Consider the following 21,825-nt stretch of genomic DNA (forward strand, 5'->3'; position numbering starts at 1 on the left):
GTACGTGCCAAACAAAGCAAAACTGGCTATAAATACAAAAAAAAAAAGTAAAAAGAACGTCTGCACTTTGGTTAGCTTTCCTTCATTTTGTTTTGTCCCCTTTTATTTTCGTCCCCTTTTGTTTCGTAACACGCACTGCTATCGGGTGTTTCTTGCTGTTCTCCCTTCCTTTCGTTTGATGTCTAAGAGCACTTCCAGAGGCCCTTCCACATGTCTGACAGCACGAGGATTGACGCAACGCCTCGAACAGGGGCGTGACGGGGATGCAGGGACACTTTCGCCAATTTACTGCCATCGAGAGAAACTTCGTTTCGCACATTTTCGTTTTTTAGCCACAACGAGTCCAATAACCGACTGAAATAACGGTGACAGCGACACGAACTGCTCCTGGTGAATCGGTCGAATTAGTTTGAACATTTTAACAAACAACAAATTCTCGAAATAAAATTAAAACAGAAAGAAACTAAATTTAACGGCCTTATTATTGCTATAAATTAATTACTGGGGAGGGAAGGGGAGGGCAGAGGGAGGATAAAAGGAGAAAAAGCGTGACCTCGATCCCTTTCAAAGGCCACACTGTAAAAGATTGACTAACTGCACAACAATAAAAAATAATAATAAAAGAACACTTTCTTTTATTATCTTACTGTGTGTCACTGTGCCACACGCATTTTTTTCTTTTTTTTTGGTGTATCCGAAGGACAGGCACACACACGGTGCCGTGGGGGTGTAGCTTCGAATGCAGGAAACAAAACGAGTGAGCGTCGTTAGGAAAGGATAAGAAGGCGATCGAGTTGATATCAGAAAATATTTAATGGATTCGCCTTAACCAGGACATTTACAAACTGTACAAGATCAGCGCGTGATTGATACGGCCCGCTTCGGGGAAGATGGTCGTGTCGTGCAGCGCACGCGCACTCCCTTTCGTCACACTCGCCGCAACACGCGTTTCCAACGGTCCAGTTCAGCGGCGTGTTGCGCTTTCACACTCCGTCCACAGATGGCGCTACCGGTCCCGCCGTTTAACAGTCCCTTCGAGGAGCCGCTCGTCCGACGCACACACAAAAGAAGCACTCGCGAGAACGACGACACTTCGTTAACGTCCGCCTCTGGTGGCCACTGGTTTGGACAGTCCCTTAACGCCATTCCAGTTTCGATCTTCACGCGCTGCTGGTGGTGCCTTCGTTGCGAATGGCCGAGAAATCTGAAAGAGCAAAAGGAAAGAGGGTTACAAAAGGGGATACAGTTGAAACGAAATCGAACACCCACGACCATCCAGTTGAAACGATCAACGGGATGATCGCGAGTGTCCGAGGGGCAATTGAGTCCACCCCTTGGATTACAGAAAAACGTCATTTATTTATTTTTATTCTTTTTTTTAACCATTGGAAACGTACCTTCGATGGAATGTTACTGCTTCTTCTGCAGACGGAGGTGGTAGGAGGGCAGGTGACGCGACCTCTCGCGGAACACTCCCGAAGAAGACGTTGGCTGCGAGGGTCGATCTTCGGGTCTTTGCGGGAAGATTTCCGGAGGGTTTTCCACCAGATGGCGAATCAGATCGCGGACATCGTGCTGACCCAGACTGCTTACGTCGATGTTCGAACCTGGACACAGAAAAAGAAGAGGCGTTTAGAGGTCAGCAAGTTGGACAGTTGTCGGTGGCACCAAAAATAAAAAGAATTTCGGTCAAAAGAAACCGGACGGAAAAACGAAGATCTTCGTTTATCCAGCAGGTGGCGCTCTCGCCGACGGCTTACAGGTCCTACCTACTCCCTCGTCCCACAAGCGCCGACCCCTCCTGTCACCGCCAACTTATCGACGGCAGACAGCCAGCCCGGATAACGGGCTATTACGGCTCGGATTTGACGCTCCCGAGGACACCCCCTGCCTCCGCCTTTGCCCACACGACTCCCACTGCCGCTACTACTGCTCCGATCCCGATGGTAAATGAACTCTGGGATTCGTTTGCGGCCACACCATTACGATTCGCCGTTGAGGTTAAATGTGGTGCGGAGGAGGCGACTGCCATCCACTTCTCCGACACGATACCACGCTGAACTTCGATAAAGAGGTGGTCGGCAACCTTTCTTGAATCGCCCCACTTACCCGCTTTGGGTTTTGCCGATGTTTACCACCCACTTTTACTTTCGACTTCGATTACGTCGCTCAAAAGTGCTCCAATAAAAGGTTATACACAACTAGAAATGTGAACCCATCACGTACGTCGTGTCAAGTGGGCTGACGTGGAACTTCTCTCGCAATGATCAACATTCGGGATTTCCTGAACGCATACATTGCGATTCCACATCCAAAGCAAACAGATTTGTGTGAGGAACCAATTTTAAAACCTCCCGAAGGGTGTCGTTGTTTTTATTGGATTTTAGGAGTATCAGCAACTAAGGTCATAATGCTCAGTACATTCTGTTGTCTGTAAATTGCGTGCGTTGTAAGGTCGATTTTCTATTTGCTGGATGAAAAGCCACGCTAACCTCGCCTGAAACCCACTAACTCGGCGACGTTGTGAAAAAGCTTCTAAAGTAATGGCCAAAACAGTCTTCATTTATATTAGATTTCTCATGGAACGACCGGTACGTTGAAAATTCGGTGTCCAGCCCACTTTTCTTTAACCGAAACGAACAGCTCGTCAGAAATCGGAAAGAATCGATTGTCGAATAACGGAGGGCAGCATTTAAAGTGCGAAGAGGCTTAGCCACTCGGCCAGCCAGCGAGGCTTAGTGTTCGAACGAGACAAAAAGATCCTGTCTTACGAGTTCTTATCAGTTGACGGACAAATAAATCCTTCAAAATCAGCTCAACTTACCTTTACAAAAAAGAGAATAAAAAATGATATCACAGCCTATCACAACGGAGTGCAGATAAGGAAAGTGAAGTCTCACACCGACCTCGGCTTGACTTGGGACGAGGGCCTCACTTTTCAGACCCACTTCTCGACCATGAAAACGAAGACTTTCTCGGCGATGTGGGCAATTCGACAAGAGCTGACGGGGTTACTGAACGTAGATGTAGTCGGAGGATACGTCCAGCGGTGCCTACAACCTATCGCATTGTATGCATCACCAATCTGGTCTTCTGCCCCGACGTCGTACATAAATAGATTCCTGGCAGTCGAGTACTGGGTAATGCGATGGATGAACAGGGTCACGGGCAATGCTTTCACCATCTCCAGGGCTGTGTTATATACCAACTTAAATATCACCCCCTGGAGAGTTCACATTGCATCCAGGAATATTCTTCTTCTTTCTCAGATGCTTACCGGTGTGATTGACGCCCCCAGTCTTCGAGGACTTATCTCTACTCCACGTGCTGGGCGCAGTATTGACAACCCCTACCTACCGTTGCATTCTACACTATCCAACCTGTGCTGTCTGAAGAACTTCTTCCCAAACAACGCAGTGAACCTTTTCAACTCATTGACAATAGACCCTGTGAAATACTCCGAAAGCAAGAAGTACAGAGTGAAGAGCATCTCAGAAGCGCACAGCTTAATTCAACTATAATCTTGACAGTGAGTGAATTTGTAAACAATTTGTATAAATATTGTAAATAATTGTATTCGTGCATTTTTGTACACTCTTCTTATATTGTAAATACTGTAAATAATTGTAATTTTTGCTCTTTGTACACCCTTCTTATATTGTATATAATTGCAATTCTTGCATTTTGTACACCCTTCTAGCCGGTTGGCTGTGTATAAGGGGTGAAGGCAAACACTTGCTATTTTTAATAAACGGATTTTAATAATAATAATAAAAAACACGCGCTTCTAATGATCGTCCCTCCCCTCGTGTCACCCCCACAACTCGCTCACAACGAGCTCGAATAACAGCCGCGAACAATGGCTAATTAATCGCCCGGAAATAAATCACGAGCGTTTATCGATAATTAACGTTGTCGAGGGGAGGCGGACGCCTGTCAATGGTAGCTCGTCGACCTCACGGTTCCCACGTCCGTAAGACGATAATAAATTAAAGCAAAAATTAATGAGCGCAATTTGGATTCTCGTCCGCCGAGGTCAGATCGGCGGAGTGACACTCGCAACTGGCATCCGCGCACACACGTGACCCCAGGTGAGAACTTCCTGGTGGGTATCTGCAATGACGTCGCCGGTGACGCGATACGCCCGTAAATTCGTACCCGATCCCGCACACCGTCCTTTTCACCCTTATCGGACGACATTTATATTCCGCCACGACGCCGAGACAAACAAGTCCCCATTCCGAGCACATTCGGTGGTCCCGAGCAGATTGCAGAAGACAAGAACAGAAACCCTCCCGGCATTCAGCGCGAAATTGTTTGTTGCGGTGGAGATTTCTGATCGGAGCTCCGATTGCTACTTGGGCAGTCCATTCGCCCTTCTGACTCGATGACACAAATACTCCACCTGCGAAGCGTGTCCTTTGAAGAAGGGGTTGTCTCCACTCTTCTTAAACTAACCTATCTTTTCAACAAACAAAACCATAACAACCCCAGAGATTACCAATCTCTTCATAAATGCGTTGGCCAAGATTATCGAGCTTAAAAGAAGCCAATCAACGGGTGGATGTAACTGACCTGGATGCAGCCAAAGCCTTTGACTCTGTCACCATTTCGCCACTCAGGCCAAACGGCATTTTAATCGAGAGGACCGCTGCATTTTTAATCTGTGGATATTCTTCCCACCCAACTGCCATCAGGAAGGTGTTCCCGGGATCCCCTCTTTACCCCCCCCCCCTCTGTTTGCCTTTTTTCAGAATAATGTGGATAACTCCTCGAACAGCGACATGGTTTGTGAATCTGTGAAGATGATCTGAGGCTGCAAAAGAGCATAACTGACTGCAAACTGCTGGAAGAAGCAATTAATACGATTAACCTCTGGATTATTAGCCAAGGGTTGTTAAATATAAAAATCTTCAGAGAGTCGTTCAAAGGGATGTCCTCCTTTGCTCGATCCGCCATTGCTTTCTCGATGGACCACAAAAGAGCTTCGAATTCCAAATTCTGCTCAAGAGGAACGCCTGTCCACCGTAACCTCGCGAAATTTTTTAATATTTTGTTTTTAACGCGGAGGTTCCAACTGAGTGGAACTGCGGATAATTGGGCAGAGCAGAACCCACCGAAGTATCCGTAGCGGAGACGTCACACAGAAACCGAGTGTTCGGACAGGGAGTGGAGCCAGCTTATGGGGGGAGGGGTGCAACCACTAGGGGGATCCAATTACTGTACTTTCGAGGTCGATAAAAATGGAAAGCGAACAGGTGTCCGGAGAACGCCTTCTTTTGGTATGAAGACGTTTCTTCTGCAGCCCGCGTGAGGGCAGTTGTTCATTGTCAGTTCGGGTTTTAATTTGCAGGCGGGCTTCGGCTGGAATGGCTTCTGGGTCCATCCTCGGGAGGGACGCAGATTGCTGGGGTGGAGACGGGGAGGGGAGGCATTTCTGCGAGACCTCCCAGTAAACATCGTTAGAGCGCGCTCGCTTTGTAAGTGGCCAAAACGACTCAATAAACAACTTCGGGGGCAGTCCGGGTCGGCATTTACCTCGCGCTTTACATCGCTGCTTGCGAAGAGGTCGCCGACGACCACCCACTGAGGTCGGCATTGTTTTTTCCGCGTGCATCACCCTCCACGCCGCTAAGTACTCGCGTTTCTGTTTTGGTGACTGCGGGGGGAGGGAAAGGGGGTTGGGTTATCGGGGAAGGTTCCCCTTTATTGCGGCTTGTTTACGGCAAGCTTTAAAAAAGTCAGTTCTTCCAAAACAACCCCTTAAGGGTGCTCGGTCGGTTGCCAAACACGACCAGCTTCGGGCATTCGAAATTGTGAGTGTAGTTATGGAAACACACAGGGGAAAGGGGGTGAGGATGGGGATGGGGAAGGTAAATTCTCAACTTGGAACAACACCTCTTGGGGGACGACCACAACGCACAAAAACATTCAACAGTAGACGTGGAATACGGGACGCGGTGACCTCCTGACCCCTTCCCCCCAATTCAAAATAAAAACGTCTCTGTCGTATCTTTCTTCCTCCCTCTGGAAGGTGTGGACCGATGCTGCACGCGATGTGCTCCGAATGCCCTCCACTCGCGCTTCGCTCATCTCGGAACCGAATTATGACGTCACTGATCCTAAAATAACCGAGCCCGTTGTTCCCACGGGCCCGTTACTCTCCGCAACCGCCACACCCTGCTCCAAATTTATGCGACAGATGGGAGATGCATTCCGGACACCGATTAAACGCCCACCTACGACTAATGCCGCCGCTGCTCACGGCACCACACCTCCGCCGTAATCTAAACCCACTAAATAACCTTCGATGCCGTGGGAGGCGATTCCCCCACTCTCCCCCCCACACACACACACCGGCCACGACGAAACCATTTAACGCTGCCGTTTAATGCAGAGGACGTGCGAGGCGAAATCCGCTATCAGATCGAAAGAAGCAACAGGTGCAGACCCGAGCTGGGTTCGGTCCTCGCGCGCCTCGAAGAAAAAAGCAATTTGGTCCTCGTGCCGGCAAGTGCAGCCCGATAACATCCTGCGGCGAGTTTGTGCAAAAAAACGGAACGGGTTAAGAGCGGCCACCCCGCCCGCCCGTTGCGCACACGCACGCGCACACCTGTTCGGAGGCAGAAAGGCCATGGGAAGAGCGCGAATCGGTTTAACGTCCCGGCCGTAAACTGGCACGGCAGAACAAATAAAAGTGACCTCACGGCTACGACCTCTCGAGGAATCTGTCGTTCGCCGGTAGCCACCTGTCTCTCGGCATCCGTACCAACAGGGAGGAGTCGTAGCGTGCGCGAGACAGCCCAGGTTAATGTGGCCGTTGACACCGTAAAAGGAGACGTTCACATCTTCGACCAGCCGATGATCGGCACAACGCAAAAACAAACGCCGAATGAAAAGGACCCGGATGAGTTATGAGTGGAGGTCACTGCGTCGCCTCCAATTAAACCGGGATGAAAATGGAGGGCGCCCCTCAACTCGTTCTACCCATTCCTCTTCCATTAAAAAACTCGCGCTCTTCATTTTCTTATTCTGTGCTTTAGAGCTCATCAATGCCTTTATTTCCCGCTGGATGCAGTCACTGAGAATTAGGGTCGCACCCAGGAGAAATGCCCACCGGGCTTCAGACTCGCTCGCTCCTTCCTTCCTCCAATAGACACTCGATTAAAGCGAAAAATGGCGCCTCCGTAGCCAGGTGGGAAGGAGCGGCAGAGCGTAGCACACGCTTCTTGATTAGACCGGGGTTCCAGCCCGTCACCACCTAATACAGAGGATGCGGAAAGGTCAGGGAATGACCAACAAATACGGAGGATGTAGAAAAGTCGGGGAATGACCACCGCATATCCCCGAGCAGTATGGCCTTAGTTGCTAATGCTTCTGAAAACCAAATAACAAACAAACAAAGCGAAAAATCAAACAAAAAAATTTTAGGTGAAAGGACAACTTCTGAATTTACACGCCCTCCCCCGCAAATAGAGTCTGCGGTTTTTTTTACCCCAAACACGAGAAGTATTAGAGCCTGGTTTTGTACATGGGCTGCAGGAAGACAAAACGAAATGGTTGTTGACACTTCAACTTTGCAGATTGTAATTTTCAGGAAATATGAAGGAAGGTTGTTCCAGAAGACGAAAGTTGAATAAACGAGATGAAAGTTGAAAAGTTGGTTCTGTGAGTTTGAAGTTGGACAGTAAATGGATGTTGGCTGGACGTGTTCGGACTGTTTTGAAAGAGAGGGCAGGAATTATAGAAGCCAATTGAGAAGAACAGTGCCCATGGAAGTATCTGTAGAAGAGGCATACAGCAGAAACAGTACGTATATGAGAAAGCGAGTGGAGAGACTCTGTTAGAGATGAATCATTAATTAACCTAACTGCCCTCTTCTGAATGGAATCAAGAAGCTTGAGAGAGGTTTTGGGGGCACCACCCCAGATGTGGGAACAATATTCCATGGCAGGGCGGATTTGCAATTTGTACAGAGTGAGCAGCTGTTTGGAAGAAAAGTAACGCCGAGAGCGAAAGAGAAAACCAAGTTTTTTAGATGCAGAGGAAGCAATATTTGTAATGTGCTTGTGCCAAGAGAGATTAGAAGTCAGGGTAATCCCCAAAAGAGATATATCATTTTGCCTAGAAATCGGAGTGTCACTAAAGATAAGCATAGGAGCAGAAGAATCCTTTTTGCGAGATATAAGACAACACTGAGTTTTAGAAGGGTTGAAATCAACTAAGTTGTCTTTGCCCCACTGGAGAATTACCTGAAGGTAGGCATTTAAGGAATTGGTAGCAGATTTTCGAGAAGTTGAAGCTGATTGAGCAGGACAAGGTTTCTCAAAATGGAAAGTGGAATGCAATGTGCTCTCATCATCGGCAAAACTATGGATAGGATTTCCAGTCAATGGAAGAAGGTCATTAATATACAAGAGGAAAAGAGTGAGGGAAAGAACTGAACCTTGAGGAACACCGGCATTAGTGGAGAAGTTAGAAGACAGAGAGCCATCTACCATCATCCTCAGTGAGCGATCAGAGAGAAAACTGGATAAAGGTAAGCTGCAGCCATTATCAACTCAGTGCAGGATGGAAGCCTCCTCAATGATGCATGTTGAGGGAAAATGGACAGTAATCTGCCACGCTGGTCTAGTGCGGGTTGACAGATCGACAATATTTAGCAGTCAGGAGCTTGAACTCTGGTCTACTCAAAGAGCGTGTGATACTGTACTCTCGCTACAGACCGGAGCCAATTTTGTAATTGGATACAATTGGATACACAATTACAAAAAAACAGTTGGCAAATCATAAGATGGAAGCTTATTTAGAAGTTCTTTATGCCAAACACAATCAAGAGCTTTTGAAATGTCAAGAACAAGTGCTTGAGTTTCAAAAAAATTCCCCTGAATTTGTCCATAGACAGGTATCATAAGCCAGAATATCACCAGTGGATCGACACTGATGGGATTTATACTAGCGATCACTGATCAGATAGTCTTTTCTAAAATCTTCTTTGGACTGATTAATAACTACTTTACACAAGCCAATTAAAATATGCAACATTCTTCTCTTGGACAGCCTTGGCACATTTATTGGAAAACCAAGGTTTAGATAAAGGACGAGATTTTAAAGTGGAGTGTGGGATAAAGGACTCCATTCCTGCAAGAATAATTTCACTGACACGATCTGAGCAAACGTTGACATCAGAACTTTTGAAACAGTAATCCGACCAAGGAAAAGAAGAAAAGAAGTCTCGCAGGTCATCCCATTTTGCATTCTTGTAATGCCAAACAACACGAGGTTGGGAATAGCCATGAGATAAATGGTCCATTGCAGAAGAGACCATCACCAAGTCGTCATGTGAGGTACCTAAAGGACCACTCACTTCAACCTTGTACTTAGAAGGGTTGTTTGTGAGAAAAAGATCAAGCGTATTGGCTGTATGATTAAGATTGTCCAGTACTCTTGTAGGTAGGTGAACAATTTGTGCAAGGTCATTAGTAATCGCAAAAGCCTCAGCATCTCGACCAGCTGGGTTCGTGTGACTAGTAGTATCTACTTACTATAACATTAAAATCACCTAAGAAAACTTTGATTGTTAGGAAAGTTGGACGGAGAAAGTGAAGTTTCAAAGAGAGGAAGTCAAAGAGCTCCAAGTGATTAGTGGTTAGAGAGGTACAGTTCAGAGAACGATAGAGGCAACAAATGAATTTCACAGAATGCAGTAGAAATTTTTAGCCAAAAAGTCAAAGAAGATCGAAAAGAGAAGATTCGAAATTACGAACTCTCTGACAAGGAATTTCAGAGTGGGCATATACAACACAGGATATATTCAGAGGGTGCACAAGTACAACCTCTGAAGCAAAAGGAATCATACAACAAATAATTTAGGCAACTGAGATGAGCGGTGGTTGAATCAACCGATAACTGGGATTCTGAAGACTCCAGGATGCTCTTGGTTTGATGCCTTGAAATATTCTTTTAGGATGTATAAAAGAGTAGGAATGGACACGGTATCATAAGAGATTTACTATCAAAAAATATAATGTCCAGGTTGAGCTCCCTCATTCAGGGCTTTTTGTGCTCTGAAGAGCGTATCGAGGCGATTAGAGGTCGTGGACCTGTGGTATAGGACTGTGTGCAAGTAGGGTGGTCGATGAGAAAAATAGTGTTCGATAATTGTTTAGCGTACAATTTTTCAAAAAAAATTTAATAAAGTACATCCTATGGATGTACTTTATTTAATAAAGTATATTTAATAAAGTACATCCAATTTTATGGTTTGACATAATAAGATTTCCAGTGTTCAGGTATGGTTAGAATCTTCCAGAAGATGTTAGGTAGGAGACGGGCAGTAAATTCCTCAACCAACACAACCTCAAAGCAGCACTTTCACCTTTCTGATAGCCCCTCTCTTCGTTCGATTGGGGAGGCGAGTGAATATTAATCTTAGTTTGTTTTTTTTATATAAATTAATATATGGTCAGTTTGATAACTTTGGGGCTGAGATACTTAAACGTAAGGGGGGGCCATTGCAGTTAAACCATGACTGAAGTTACCTCTGAAGTCACAACTGAAGACAGCAACAAAATCCCATATTAGATTTTCTTCTCCCCCCCCCCCACAACAAATGGCAACCAACCAACAAGTCTGAATTCAACATCAATAACAAATTGGTTCCACGAATCGTTCTGCATGTGGTTTTGGAAACGCGTGCTCAAAAAAAAGTGTTCAAAAATAAAAAGAAATCCTTTGTAAGGAGAAAGTGGCTTTCAACGGAATGAATCGGCCTGCGGACACCCCTCATTTTCACGGCCAAGGTCAACTACCGCGAGCGGGACCATTAGTTCCGCCAAACTGACCGACGATCAGCGGACCGTGGAAAAAGACCTCGAACGAAAAGTGAAATGTTTTTTGTGCGTGTTTGCGAGGGGTGTGTTTTCGATTACCGCTGGCGAAGCGCCGTGTTTTGCTTTTCAGTTACGGTCCTCGTTTCCTGCCACCGAAGACAATTCGTACAAGAGCACCGAATGGGGCGAGGCGGGAAGAAACGATGGGCACGAGCACCGCGGCATCCAATCAGAGAACGTGGCATGGCGACTGCCCCGTCGGTGCTCCTAATAAAATGGTAACCGCTGTACATCGGCAGCCGACGGTTATAAAACCCGCTCACTTTCGATTAATCGTCGCTGCCGAGTCTAACCTACTTCGGCGAATCTGCAGAGACCCAGCTGCCGCCGATGGGTTCGAGAAAAGTGGCGTTAACCCCCTGGGGGGCCCCCTCTAAACGAAAGCCTCTTTGTGCGCACCACGTCGCATCTGAAAGGAGATTCGTGCCGATGTGTTCGCACATGTGGTTAGAGTTACGTACAAGGGCGGTGACGCCGTGGAGGTTTGACCTCTGTTATCTTCGGTATCTGCAGCCTCGCGTATAATGCGAAGAGGTGAAAGGGGGGCCGTAGACACGTCGATGATGTGGGCCGCTTGTCTTCTTTCGCGGTGTAAGGGTTTAAAAGAATTCTGGAACAGCTTCGTGAGGGTTCGCGCATAAAGGAGAGAATATTGTTCGCCGGCCCTCCCCCACAGGGAGCCATTGTACGAGACGAACGAGCAATTCTCGACGATCTGGGTTGCGATGAACCGAAGTCCACGCTGAATGACGCATCCGAACAAACAAACAAAGCCCGACATGCCCACGCGATAAAAAATCTCCAATTCAAAGAAGCGCCGCGTAATGCGCAGGCGCACGCCTCATAACTGCAATGCGATTTAATTTTAAAACGAGTCGCGCGTGCGCAACGCGTTAACGCGATTAAAAACAAAAAATGAGGCCAAAGCAACCACTTTTATGCGCGAATTCAGAATATGTAATGTTTTCTGCGCATCCGCCACAAATTCTGTAACCGTGTGGTCCCCAGTCGGTGTGCCCCGGCCCTTTTCAAGTGTGCCGCGACATTAGGAAAAACTCCGTGGCAAGCGCTATTTAGGTGTGGCGTGAATAGGCGTCTTTTGACTTCAACTGCGACTCGAGTGGCAAAAAATTGGGAACCACTGCTCTTACCAGCGCATGGCAACAAACATCCAGTGCTTCAGCTACAATATACGGTATGTGGATAGCGTATGTGATATATATGGGGGGAAGGGGGAATAAATAATAATTAATCGATTTCTATTGCCCAAATTTTAATGTACTTTGGGACGGTCGTACAAATCTTTCTAAAAGGGCCGAATATAAAATTTCACGAAAATCCATCCACTTATTACAAGAGAACGGGAAAATATTATAATAATTGGCGAATTTCTATGGGTCTGATTTTAATGCAATTATTCAATAGTTTGATTAACGCCATTACTGCGAGATCTCAGAAAAGATGGCACACTTTGATACCTCGAAGAAATCGTGATTACTGGACAATTAATTGTCCAGTGATCGCCACTAGACTTTGTTACTTTGCAGAACAATGCTCAATAGCGTGGCTAAAATCCTGGACGCTATTATTCATCAAAAACTCGCTCCATGTTTTCAATGTCGCTATGGCATTCAGTTGCTATGTAATTGGACAAGGGAGATTGGGTGGACGTGGTGTACAAAGATCTATTTAAAGCTTTTGATACCATTAATTAATCTTCAATAATAAATAAAAAACAAAAACTGCAATCATATGTTATTATTGTACCACTTCTCAACTGGATATCTGATTACATCAATGCCATATTTCTCGATTACATCTCTAGAGAGAGAGAGAGAGATCGATCGATCGATCGATTTCTAAGGGTGTACCTCAGGAATCATCACCGAACACCTACTTTTTAACATCAATATCAATGACTTGTAACAATCATATCGATTGCATTAATCCACAGAACTCTTTAAATATGCTCATCTCGTGGAAAATTTCAGCAAATAACTTTATTATAAACACCACTGTCCTTCAGGAATCGATCCCAGAAAACATTATTCCATACGACTACAAAATAGACAATCAAAGCATCTTAAGAAGCAATTCAGTAAGAGATATTGGTATAAATTTTGATTACAATGGTTCCTTTAATTCAAACATAACGCAAATAATTAAATAAGCTTATTGGAAATTAGGATTCATCAAAAGATTCGCCGGTCTACTTCATAACACGAATCTAACAAAAGCGTATACACTACTCTTATCCAACCTCAAACAGAATTTGAAGCACCAATATGTTATCAATTTCGCAAAACTCTGAACAAACTTAAAAAATGCAAATCCATTAAATATATGCTAATGCGAGAAAGAAAGAACTACACTCGCTACAATTCTTTCAATTAAAAAAATTGCAATCCGAAACCATTAATCAGAAGAAGGTAAACCAGGACCGAAATTGTTATATACGAGATCATCCACAGCCTCTGAGTCTGCGTTGGACTACAAAACAAAATCTGCTGTATATTAAAGATCCTGGAATCATTTTGAAACACGTCAGAACCACTGTCTACCCACCACTATTGTATGCGTCGAAGTATGGGCTTCGGCCACCCTAACGACCAAAAAGCCTCTCTACATCTGAATATTGACTACTGAAGTGGGTCAATTTGAAATCCAATCTGCTGCCAGAAACAACAACAACAGCATTAGCAAATGCAATGGGATTATTGATTACGGGAGGCTGGTCATCGGGTGAAAATGGTTGCGGGAATTATTTCGAAACACTCCATTCATACTAGTGGAGAATTCCTCTCCCAGTCTGGTTAGCATCCAGTTCACAGACCTGAGACAGCATCTGCAAACTGGATGCTAACCCTCACAAATTTGCATGGGGGACAAAAGCTATAGAAAGGAATGGTTATCCATGCAACGACAACAGTTGGACTAAGCATATTCGTACCATTTTGTTTTGTCAGACTTGCAGACATATTTGGTTTTGACTGTCGTATTGCGATGATGCATCCCAAAAAGAATGAATTGTCACGTGAATTAGAAATTCACGTGACAGTATCTTATATAATAATTTCAGTCCTGAGTTTGCCTTCTTCCAATTAATGGTTCCGGATTGTATCATTATTATAGTCAAGGTTTAGAACAATTTCGCAATTAGAACTTTTTTCTCTCACCTTGCAGGCACTGAGGCAATCCTTTCGTACGGAGTTTGGTGATCAGAGCTGCGTGCAGGTGGTCTATGTAACGGACAGCCTCTTCAATCACCCTGACCTGGAACAGAAAGAAACATTGCAGACCAGCAAAACTGAAATTTAATTAAATTTGAAAAACTTAGTTAAATTTTAAAATTTGCATATTAACAAAAAATAAGTGCCTGCTATCAAAAGGGGGAAGCGAACACTAACAACTTGGAGCGACTGCCCTTCGTGGCTTCTGTAAGGACCTTCGATGATCGTAAAAGGAAGAAACATAAAAAAAAAGAAACGAAATACTATCTTTCTAAAATTTGGTTGCAGAAGAAACTTCTGCAACCAAATTTGCATGTTGAGACAAAGTCCCCGCTTCTCCCCACCCCCTCCTCAATTACGAGGCTCAGAGTGTATTCACTTACAACAGAAAAAAACCTTAGCTAAGTTAACGACATTTCTACCCTTTGTGGAATGTCATCCTCGAGCCCAAACAAAGGGAATTCGCCTACTGTACCAATCCCCGATCGGAAGTTTCCAAACACACACATGCAAGCACTGACCGGAAGTAAGAAACACTTCAGAGAAGATATAAACTGCTGCACTCTACAAACCTAATTGGCAAGTAAACATGAGAAATTCCATTTCTGATATGGGCTGTCGATAGAGCTTTGACATAATCCGTTCTCGTCGGCAAAATCTGCGCAATGCCAAGTTTCTGTGAAAGGAAACAGAGCCAATTAAGAAAAAGCCCGGAATGGCAGCGAAAGAGAGATGGAAGCCCTTTTGCTCAATCAAAACAGTGGCAACCTGCTTAGTGGCTCTTTGTTTTTTGGCACCACTTCTGGAGAGTGTTGAGCGATGTGGTGAAATGCTACACGAGATAACTTCCCCCCCTCTATCTTTCGGGGGGGGGATATCTGCGGTATTTATGTTTACCCAACGACACGGCTGTGGCCCAGTAGAATAAACGTACTCACCACGGAGTGTGAGAACTCACCGTCCAGCATAAACACACGTCAGCTGTCTTCTGTCCTGTCATCACCTCCCCCTTATCAGTGTGACGGGGGAATCGCAGCGAGTATCGAAGTGCTAAAAAGGATAACAGGCTACACCCGATTTAATTAAAGATGAAAAACTTTATTAGGGGTTCATATATTCAACCAATTCATACTCTCGATGTAGAGCGATGGAACCTTATACCAACTAAACATAAAATCCCTTCGGGATTTACCTTAGAGACTCGTGGTTTCGTGGCTATAGAGGGCACCATCGTACGTAACCTCTGATATTCTCGTTTCCTCAGAACTTTCAGGCGATTCCTTGTATCTTTCTTCTCTGGTCTGGGAGATTTTGTCATCCTGGACGCTGTTGTCGTCAATGGAATGTTGCTCCTGCTGTACGAGTTTCGCTGCAATTTAGCCATTCCTAAAATTGAAAAGAAAACAAAAATAAATACAGGTATCATCTGGGAACATTGAACATTACAATTTGCACTTATAAACTGCAATAACCCTGAATAAACATTGGGCGTTACACGACTATAGTATTTGGAAATCAGCGCGCTTATCAGAAACTGGAAGATGTATTAAACTTCCAGGGTTTCAATAATTCGTTTCGGTATCTCGACAACCTTTGGCATCTTTAAACACAGGTGTGTTTTTATGGAATTTATTAAACACCGAGATAATTACATTTTAGGATTTACGATTAAAATAACATGTCGGGGTCAGAGAAAAGGGCCGTGCAATCGCTGCAGGTTTAAAAGACCAACGTTTCCATCCAATAAGATAAGTTCGTCGTCAGCGGAAAGTACTAAACGAAAAGCAGCATCGATTGAAAAGTTTAGGTTGGATATGTTTGCATTCTCCACCTCCTACAATGATCGCGCTGAATTCTCTTTTGAAAAGTGGTCATTCAACTCTCCATATTTATGAACTTCTAAATCACTAAATTTTATATTTTTGAGTGTTATCTCACAATAAACATCCATAATGACCGAAGCCCACCTTAGAAACAGTACGGTACGCACGGATTCCTTCCTTTTCCCAATTAGAATTACACTTGCACCTGGTGAGTAATCAGATGAAAGACAACACCGCACGCCGAAATAAATAATATTACTCGCCTGCACGATCTGTTTATCGTCACTAAGCTAGCGGTCACGCGACGATTTGGAAGTAGGGCGACTATGCAGACGTTCGTGATATTTCACCGAATCCAGCATCGAGATGGGGCCAAAGTCTGACCGATAGATGTAACTGTAAAGAAAAAACCGCATGGCAACGGCCAAATAGAAACTCTTTGAAAAGACGAATCGTTTCAATTGGTTAAAAGTAAAGATGATCTTTGAAAGCTGCAACAATTTCGAATCCTCGGCTACTTCGAACAGACAAAAATGGAAAATGCGAGTCGCCATTGGAGTCTTTTATTCCGAATTTTATTGAGCATGACGGTGAGTTTTATGCATGGCTGGCCGTTTACGATTCAGGAAGCAGGTGGTGGTAGTTACTCATTCAAATCTTTCCTAGCATAGCTCGCCAATTCATGGGGGAAGATTAATTCATTCCCCGCACACGTGGGGATCCAGTACTTCAATTACACTTCCTAGAATTCACGATACAATATGCGAAAGACAAGAGACATTCTATGTATGATATTGCCAATTATCAAAAATATTGAAATGATGGTAAGATGGCGCCCAGGACATTATAGAACGGGAAGCAGACGATATTCGATAGCCGGAGCAGTACCTGACCCGAATATTCTTTTCTAGGAGTGTCAATGACGCGTGAAGCATTTTCTAACAGGGTTCACACCCGTTTAATTACAATACATAATTTCTCCGAAGCACCGAGCAGACTTAAGTTACAAAAAAATTAAAGAAGCCTTCTCCCACTTAACTAGTGGTTGTTCTGGCTATTCGCATTTACTGTTTAGTCTGTTGCAATCCTGAAATATAAACCGTGGAGAAGGGGATTCTAGAGCCACGAGCACAGTCATTCTTTTCGCTCACCCTAATGATTTGAGCAGATTGTAAATGGGTCTGGTCAGTTTTAATACGGTTCTTTGGTCAGGCCAGCCTCTCACTTCTGACACATCAAATACTGGAGCATAGCAGTTAACGTAACCCTACGAGTATTAACACTATCAATAAATTTGATGGATAAAATTTTATTTAAAAACGTTGCAAATACATTTGGTTACTCGGGAGAAACAATGAGTGAGCAATGACCCCATCGTTCTTGGTATAACTTCTTACACTGGAGTGGCCAGTCTTTTGCGTTATAGATTCGGCTGTTTATATTTAGAATTAACGATCATGTTATTAACAAGTGTAAATAATAATGGGTTAGTGGAGATGGGCCATTTGTCGGGTACATCAAGAAAAATGACCAAATACATCACTTCCTCATAACAAACATGGACAGAAATGATACGTCAACACAACAAGAAAGTTTCTGTTAGAAAGCCGTGAGTAGAAACATATGTCCTATTAATCTGGCCACTCCTACGTTAGTAAATATGCCAGCAAGTGGAAGGGGATAGCTGTCAATGTATCGAGTGACAGTCAGGAGTTTCTTTGACGTAATTCGTCTCGAATACTCCCGAAAACAACGCATACTTCAGTAAGAGTCGAAGTAAGCTCGCCTTCAAAGAATCCCATAGTGCGGAGGTGGAGGGTTAATGCTTTGTATTTCGACAAATATATTCTTGTCCTTTATTCACTGTGAATTTCATTTCTCCGTTTTATTATGACGAGGGAGGCAATACAACTACAGGGGCGTCAGGTAGTCGCACACAATCCAGGGTGGCAGAGACCAAATAACTGGCTTAAATTTTTTGAAATATTGCTGGAGTCGTCTCGAATGTACTGGCCTCCCAGTTTTCTGTTAAGTCCTACCTTGCATGTATTCCATGCTGAAGAACAAGACGAAAGAGATGCCAAAATATCTCTGGATTACATTATGACGTCCAAAATAGTCTATGTATTCCAAAAATTAAAATAAATTATAAGAAACAGCAGCCAAACAATCCTTTCCACGTTTAAAAGCTGACCTTTTGTCCGGGCAAATTTTTGATGTCCAAGGAGGAGGAGGGCAGATTCTCGACGTCTACGGTCAGTAAAGCATTCGAATGGGAGAAGTAAATAAAATCGATCAGTAGGGTGAACGCCTAGACAACGTTTATCTTCCTGTCGTCCATCAGTCACACTTCCTATTGCTGCTACTGTACAAAAGTGGCACATTTATATGACTCAAATTTCTCTCCTCCTGGAATATGCTGCTTTTATTCTGAAAATCGCATTCTTATTTAATATGTATTCCTCCGATACTGCGACATCGCATGTTGTTATTAAAAACACGATGAATGATCATGTACAGAACTTCCCCCCCACCCTAACTTGGATGATCTGATTATTTACAAAGCTTTATAAAATTAAAAATCAGAGAATAAGCAGTCTGTTTCATTCGTGATCCTATATATATTGATATTCAATCCTGATTTTACTTGATTCTATACATTGATATTCAATAACACCACACACACAATCCTCAATCTTCAGGTATACGTTATCAAAAAAGTCCTCGAATGATGTTTCTTCACGATATTGGTCTCGAGTTTTGCGTCTACAAAGATAAATTACGTATCTTTGTAGACGCGAAATCTCGAAACCAGAAATGGAGTTTAAAATATTAACCTGAATTTACTGAGTTAATTTATAAATATGAGATTGAATTATGCAAACGAATAATTGATAATGTAGCGTAAATCCAACCAGTATTGTAATAAATAAGAGACCTTAATGCGTATTTTTATTACTTTAGCTATACGTGATCAAATGCAGATATACGCGTGTTTTTTTTGTTTTGTTTTTATATTTTTACTTTAACTTTATTTTAATTTAATTACTTTAATTTATTATCAAATTAAAGATACTATTCGTGAATTTAATAAAATATTTTAGTACTAGAATACCTATGGCGAATATTTCGCCACAACTGTTTCTCAGAAGTAAAGATTAATATCGAAGTAACCTCTCCCTCGGCACCCTTCGCTGCTAGGTAAGATGCCAGTGGGACGGACTCGAGTAAAAAAAAATGACAAAAAAAAATACAATTTGATAATTTTTTTTTTACATGCATAACTATATTTTCCTTTAAAAAATTACAATTACTGCACAAAAATTATCTGTACCTGGACACTGCTAAATAAAAATCCATGAGCAAAAATGTTAACTTCGTTGAAAGTCTGACCCTGAAATTTTTCTCCTCAAAGGGAACTAAATCAATTCTTGGGATTTGAAAGTCGGTCGGAAAATTTTTTTCTAATTTTTTTTTTTTTTTATTTCAATTTTACTGCTAAATTAAACATACTGCAAAGGAATTAGGTCAAAAGTTTTAGTCTTGGTGTTATTCGAGTTCAAAGAGCGTCATGGAGAGAGGGACACAAGCAAATTATATATATAATGAGAATGTGCTCTGGTAAATGTTAGCGGCCATTATAACAGTTATACGCTTAAATAAAGTTTAGTATTCTTTTTTTTTTTTTTTTAAATCCATATGCAAGACAATACTTTAGATCTCACCCTGCGATACAGAGGGTTCGGTCATCTTGTTATTTACTAGTATTGGTATTAGGCATATAGTGCAAGGAAGCCATAGGCTTTTTCTGCCTCAGCCAAAATAAAATAAAATAAAATAAAAATAAAAGGTTATACTCCAGAACATGGGTATCACTTTGTGGCTTCTTTTGCATGAATCCGTCCTCCCGAATTAGTGGCCTAAATTAACATAACCCTTTGTCACTAGCCATAAATGGAAGTCTATTAAAAAAACCTACACTGCTTTTGCTTGAATCCGTCCCGAATTAGTCTTCTTCTTCTTCTTCTTCCTCGCCGAATACAGGGTATACGCATGTTCGGTACGGTATCCAGGTATTATCTTAAGGAGGGAGGGACATGACGATCAGGTTTTTGAGTGCTTTTTTAGATAGACCTAGGAACACTTATATGCATAGGTAAGATGGGGCATATTCCCCCTCTGCTCGCCTCCTCAATACCCCCCTGCCTATGTTCTGGAGTATAACCAAATAAAATTGTTTGTTATTTGGTTTTTAGGCGCATTAGCAACTAAGGCCATATTGCTCCGGGGATATGCGGTGGTCATTCCCTGACCTTTCCGCATCCTCCGTATTTGGTGGTGACGGGCTCCAACCCCGGTCTAATCAAGAAGCGTGTGCTACGCACTGCTGCTCCTGCCCACCGAGGAGGCGTCTCCAAATAAAATAATAGATAATAATAATAAATAAATAAAAATAATAAATTTTCTTTATTTTAAAATAAATACATAATTAATATTTATATAAAATTATATTTTCTTTTAACCAAAAAAAAAAAGAAAAAAGAAAATTAATAAACAATAATGTTAAATTAAACAGAATAAAATAATGAAAATTTATAGTCCTTTTAGTAAAAACAACAAACTAGATTAAACACCTGTGAAATTAATTTCTTTGTCATTTACTAAGATTAAAATTTATCAAATTTCATCGTGATAAAGGGTATATTAGATTAAATTTTGAGTTTCATCTAATTATGATTTTTTTAATTAAAATATTATTTATGATAGAAATCTAATTTCGGCTGGTATTCTTATGAGTGTACCCCCACCCAACACACACCTTTTTTTATATATATAAATAAATATGAAAATTAAAGCATTCTTACAAATTCATAAGAGTGAAGGTTTTCTAATTTGCTTTAATTAGGTAAAAAGCAATTAGGTAAAGTAATAAATAATACATTAGATAATAAACAACGAACTATATTAAACACTTGTAAAATTAATTACTTTATCTTTTACTAAGATTAAAATTTATCAGTTTTCATCTTGATAAAGGGTATATTATTAAATTTTGAGTTCCATCTAATTATAATTTTTTAAATTAAAAGATAATTTATTGTAGAAATCTAATTTCGGCTGTTATTCTTCTGAGAGCCCCCCCCAACACACTTTTTATAAATGAACTAAATTTTTTTTCAAATTCATAAGAATGAAGGTTTTCTAATTTGCTTTAACACCTTACACCCAAAAATGCATTTGTGGCACCGGAATCAGAATCGATTCTAATACCACAAAATAATTTAATAACAAATAAAGAAATAAATCAAAAATTAATATTTTATAATTAAAGTGAACTTACCGTTTAGCTCAGGGTTCGCTGCTATCGCTATTTAGTGTACAGTTGAGCTTTGTGGGAAATCACTTTTGCTGTTTGGCATTGAACTGCGATTTAAATATCCACTTCGGATGGAGTTCTACAAATCTGTTCGGGTAAAGGAATGCCCGGGTACTTTCCACAGCAGCAATAAAACGCGATATCGAGATCGTGCACTAACAGGCTGCCATCACTCGCTTCGTACATGTGTGCCATATGTTCGTTGCGTGTTGTAATATCGATTACGCCCTTTCCTAGCATTGGCTGCTTTCTCACCTAACTCTGTATTCATCCGCGGTTCAACTTCTTTCAATTACTGCTTTCCATGCGCGTCATCGATAGAGTTCCAAAACCTTTCGTTTTTCTCTATTTACCAAATAAGTGGTCCTTTATGGCCGCCGTTTATTAATATCTCTCTCGATCGTTTATTTGCAATCGGCACTCACTCGGAGCGCATTCCACGAGGCGCCGAAATACAAGGGACGGAGCTGAAAGTGGACAACACAGGTGTTCACTGGAAGAGG

At 42.5% G+C, this 21,825-nt stretch overlaps 1 protein-coding gene across 1 annotated transcript; it reads right to left on the bottom strand.

Moving 5' to 3' along the window:
• Positions 1–733: 733 nt before the first annotated feature.
• On the bottom strand, positions 734–21,513 carry LOC150075691 (uncharacterized). The gene is made up of 5 exons (XM_090389051.1): positions 21,287–21,513; positions 15,315–15,508; positions 14,069–14,165; positions 1,398–1,607; positions 734–1,204 (listed from the first exon to the last, which is right to left on the bottom strand). Exons 2-4 carry the CDS (start codon positions 15,504–15,506, stop codon positions 1,411–1,413), a joined length of 486 nt encoding a protein of 161 aa, XP_090245177.1. The 5' UTR covers positions 15,507–15,508; positions 21,287–21,513; the 3' UTR covers positions 734–1,204; positions 1,398–1,410.
• Between the last annotated feature and the right edge of the window lie 312 nt (positions 21,514–21,825).

This window comes from Mastigoproctus giganteus, chromosome 14, assembly GCF_048544385.1.
Source record: "Mastigoproctus giganteus isolate SK-2022 chromosome 14, ASM4854438v1, whole genome shotgun sequence".
Taxonomy (NCBI): domain Eukaryota; kingdom Metazoa; phylum Arthropoda; class Arachnida; order Uropygi; family Thelyphonidae; genus Mastigoproctus; species Mastigoproctus giganteus.

What these genes read in the sequence shown, in the direction of transcription:
- LOC150075691 (XM_090389051.1), bottom strand. Translation starts at nt 15,506, where the DNA reads ATGGCTAAATTGCAGCGAAACTCGTACAGCAGGAGCAACATTCCATTG. An exon ending in CGAAACCACGAGTCTCTAAG is followed by an intron (nt 14,166 to 15,314) that starts GTAAATCCCGAA and finishes TTTCTGTTCCAG; the next exon opens with GTCAGGGTGATTGAAGAGGC. An exon ending in ATTGCCTCAGTGCCTGCAAG is followed by an intron (nt 1,608 to 14,068) that starts GTGAGAGAAAAA and finishes TTCTGTGTCCAG; the next exon opens with GTTCGAACATCGACGTAAGC.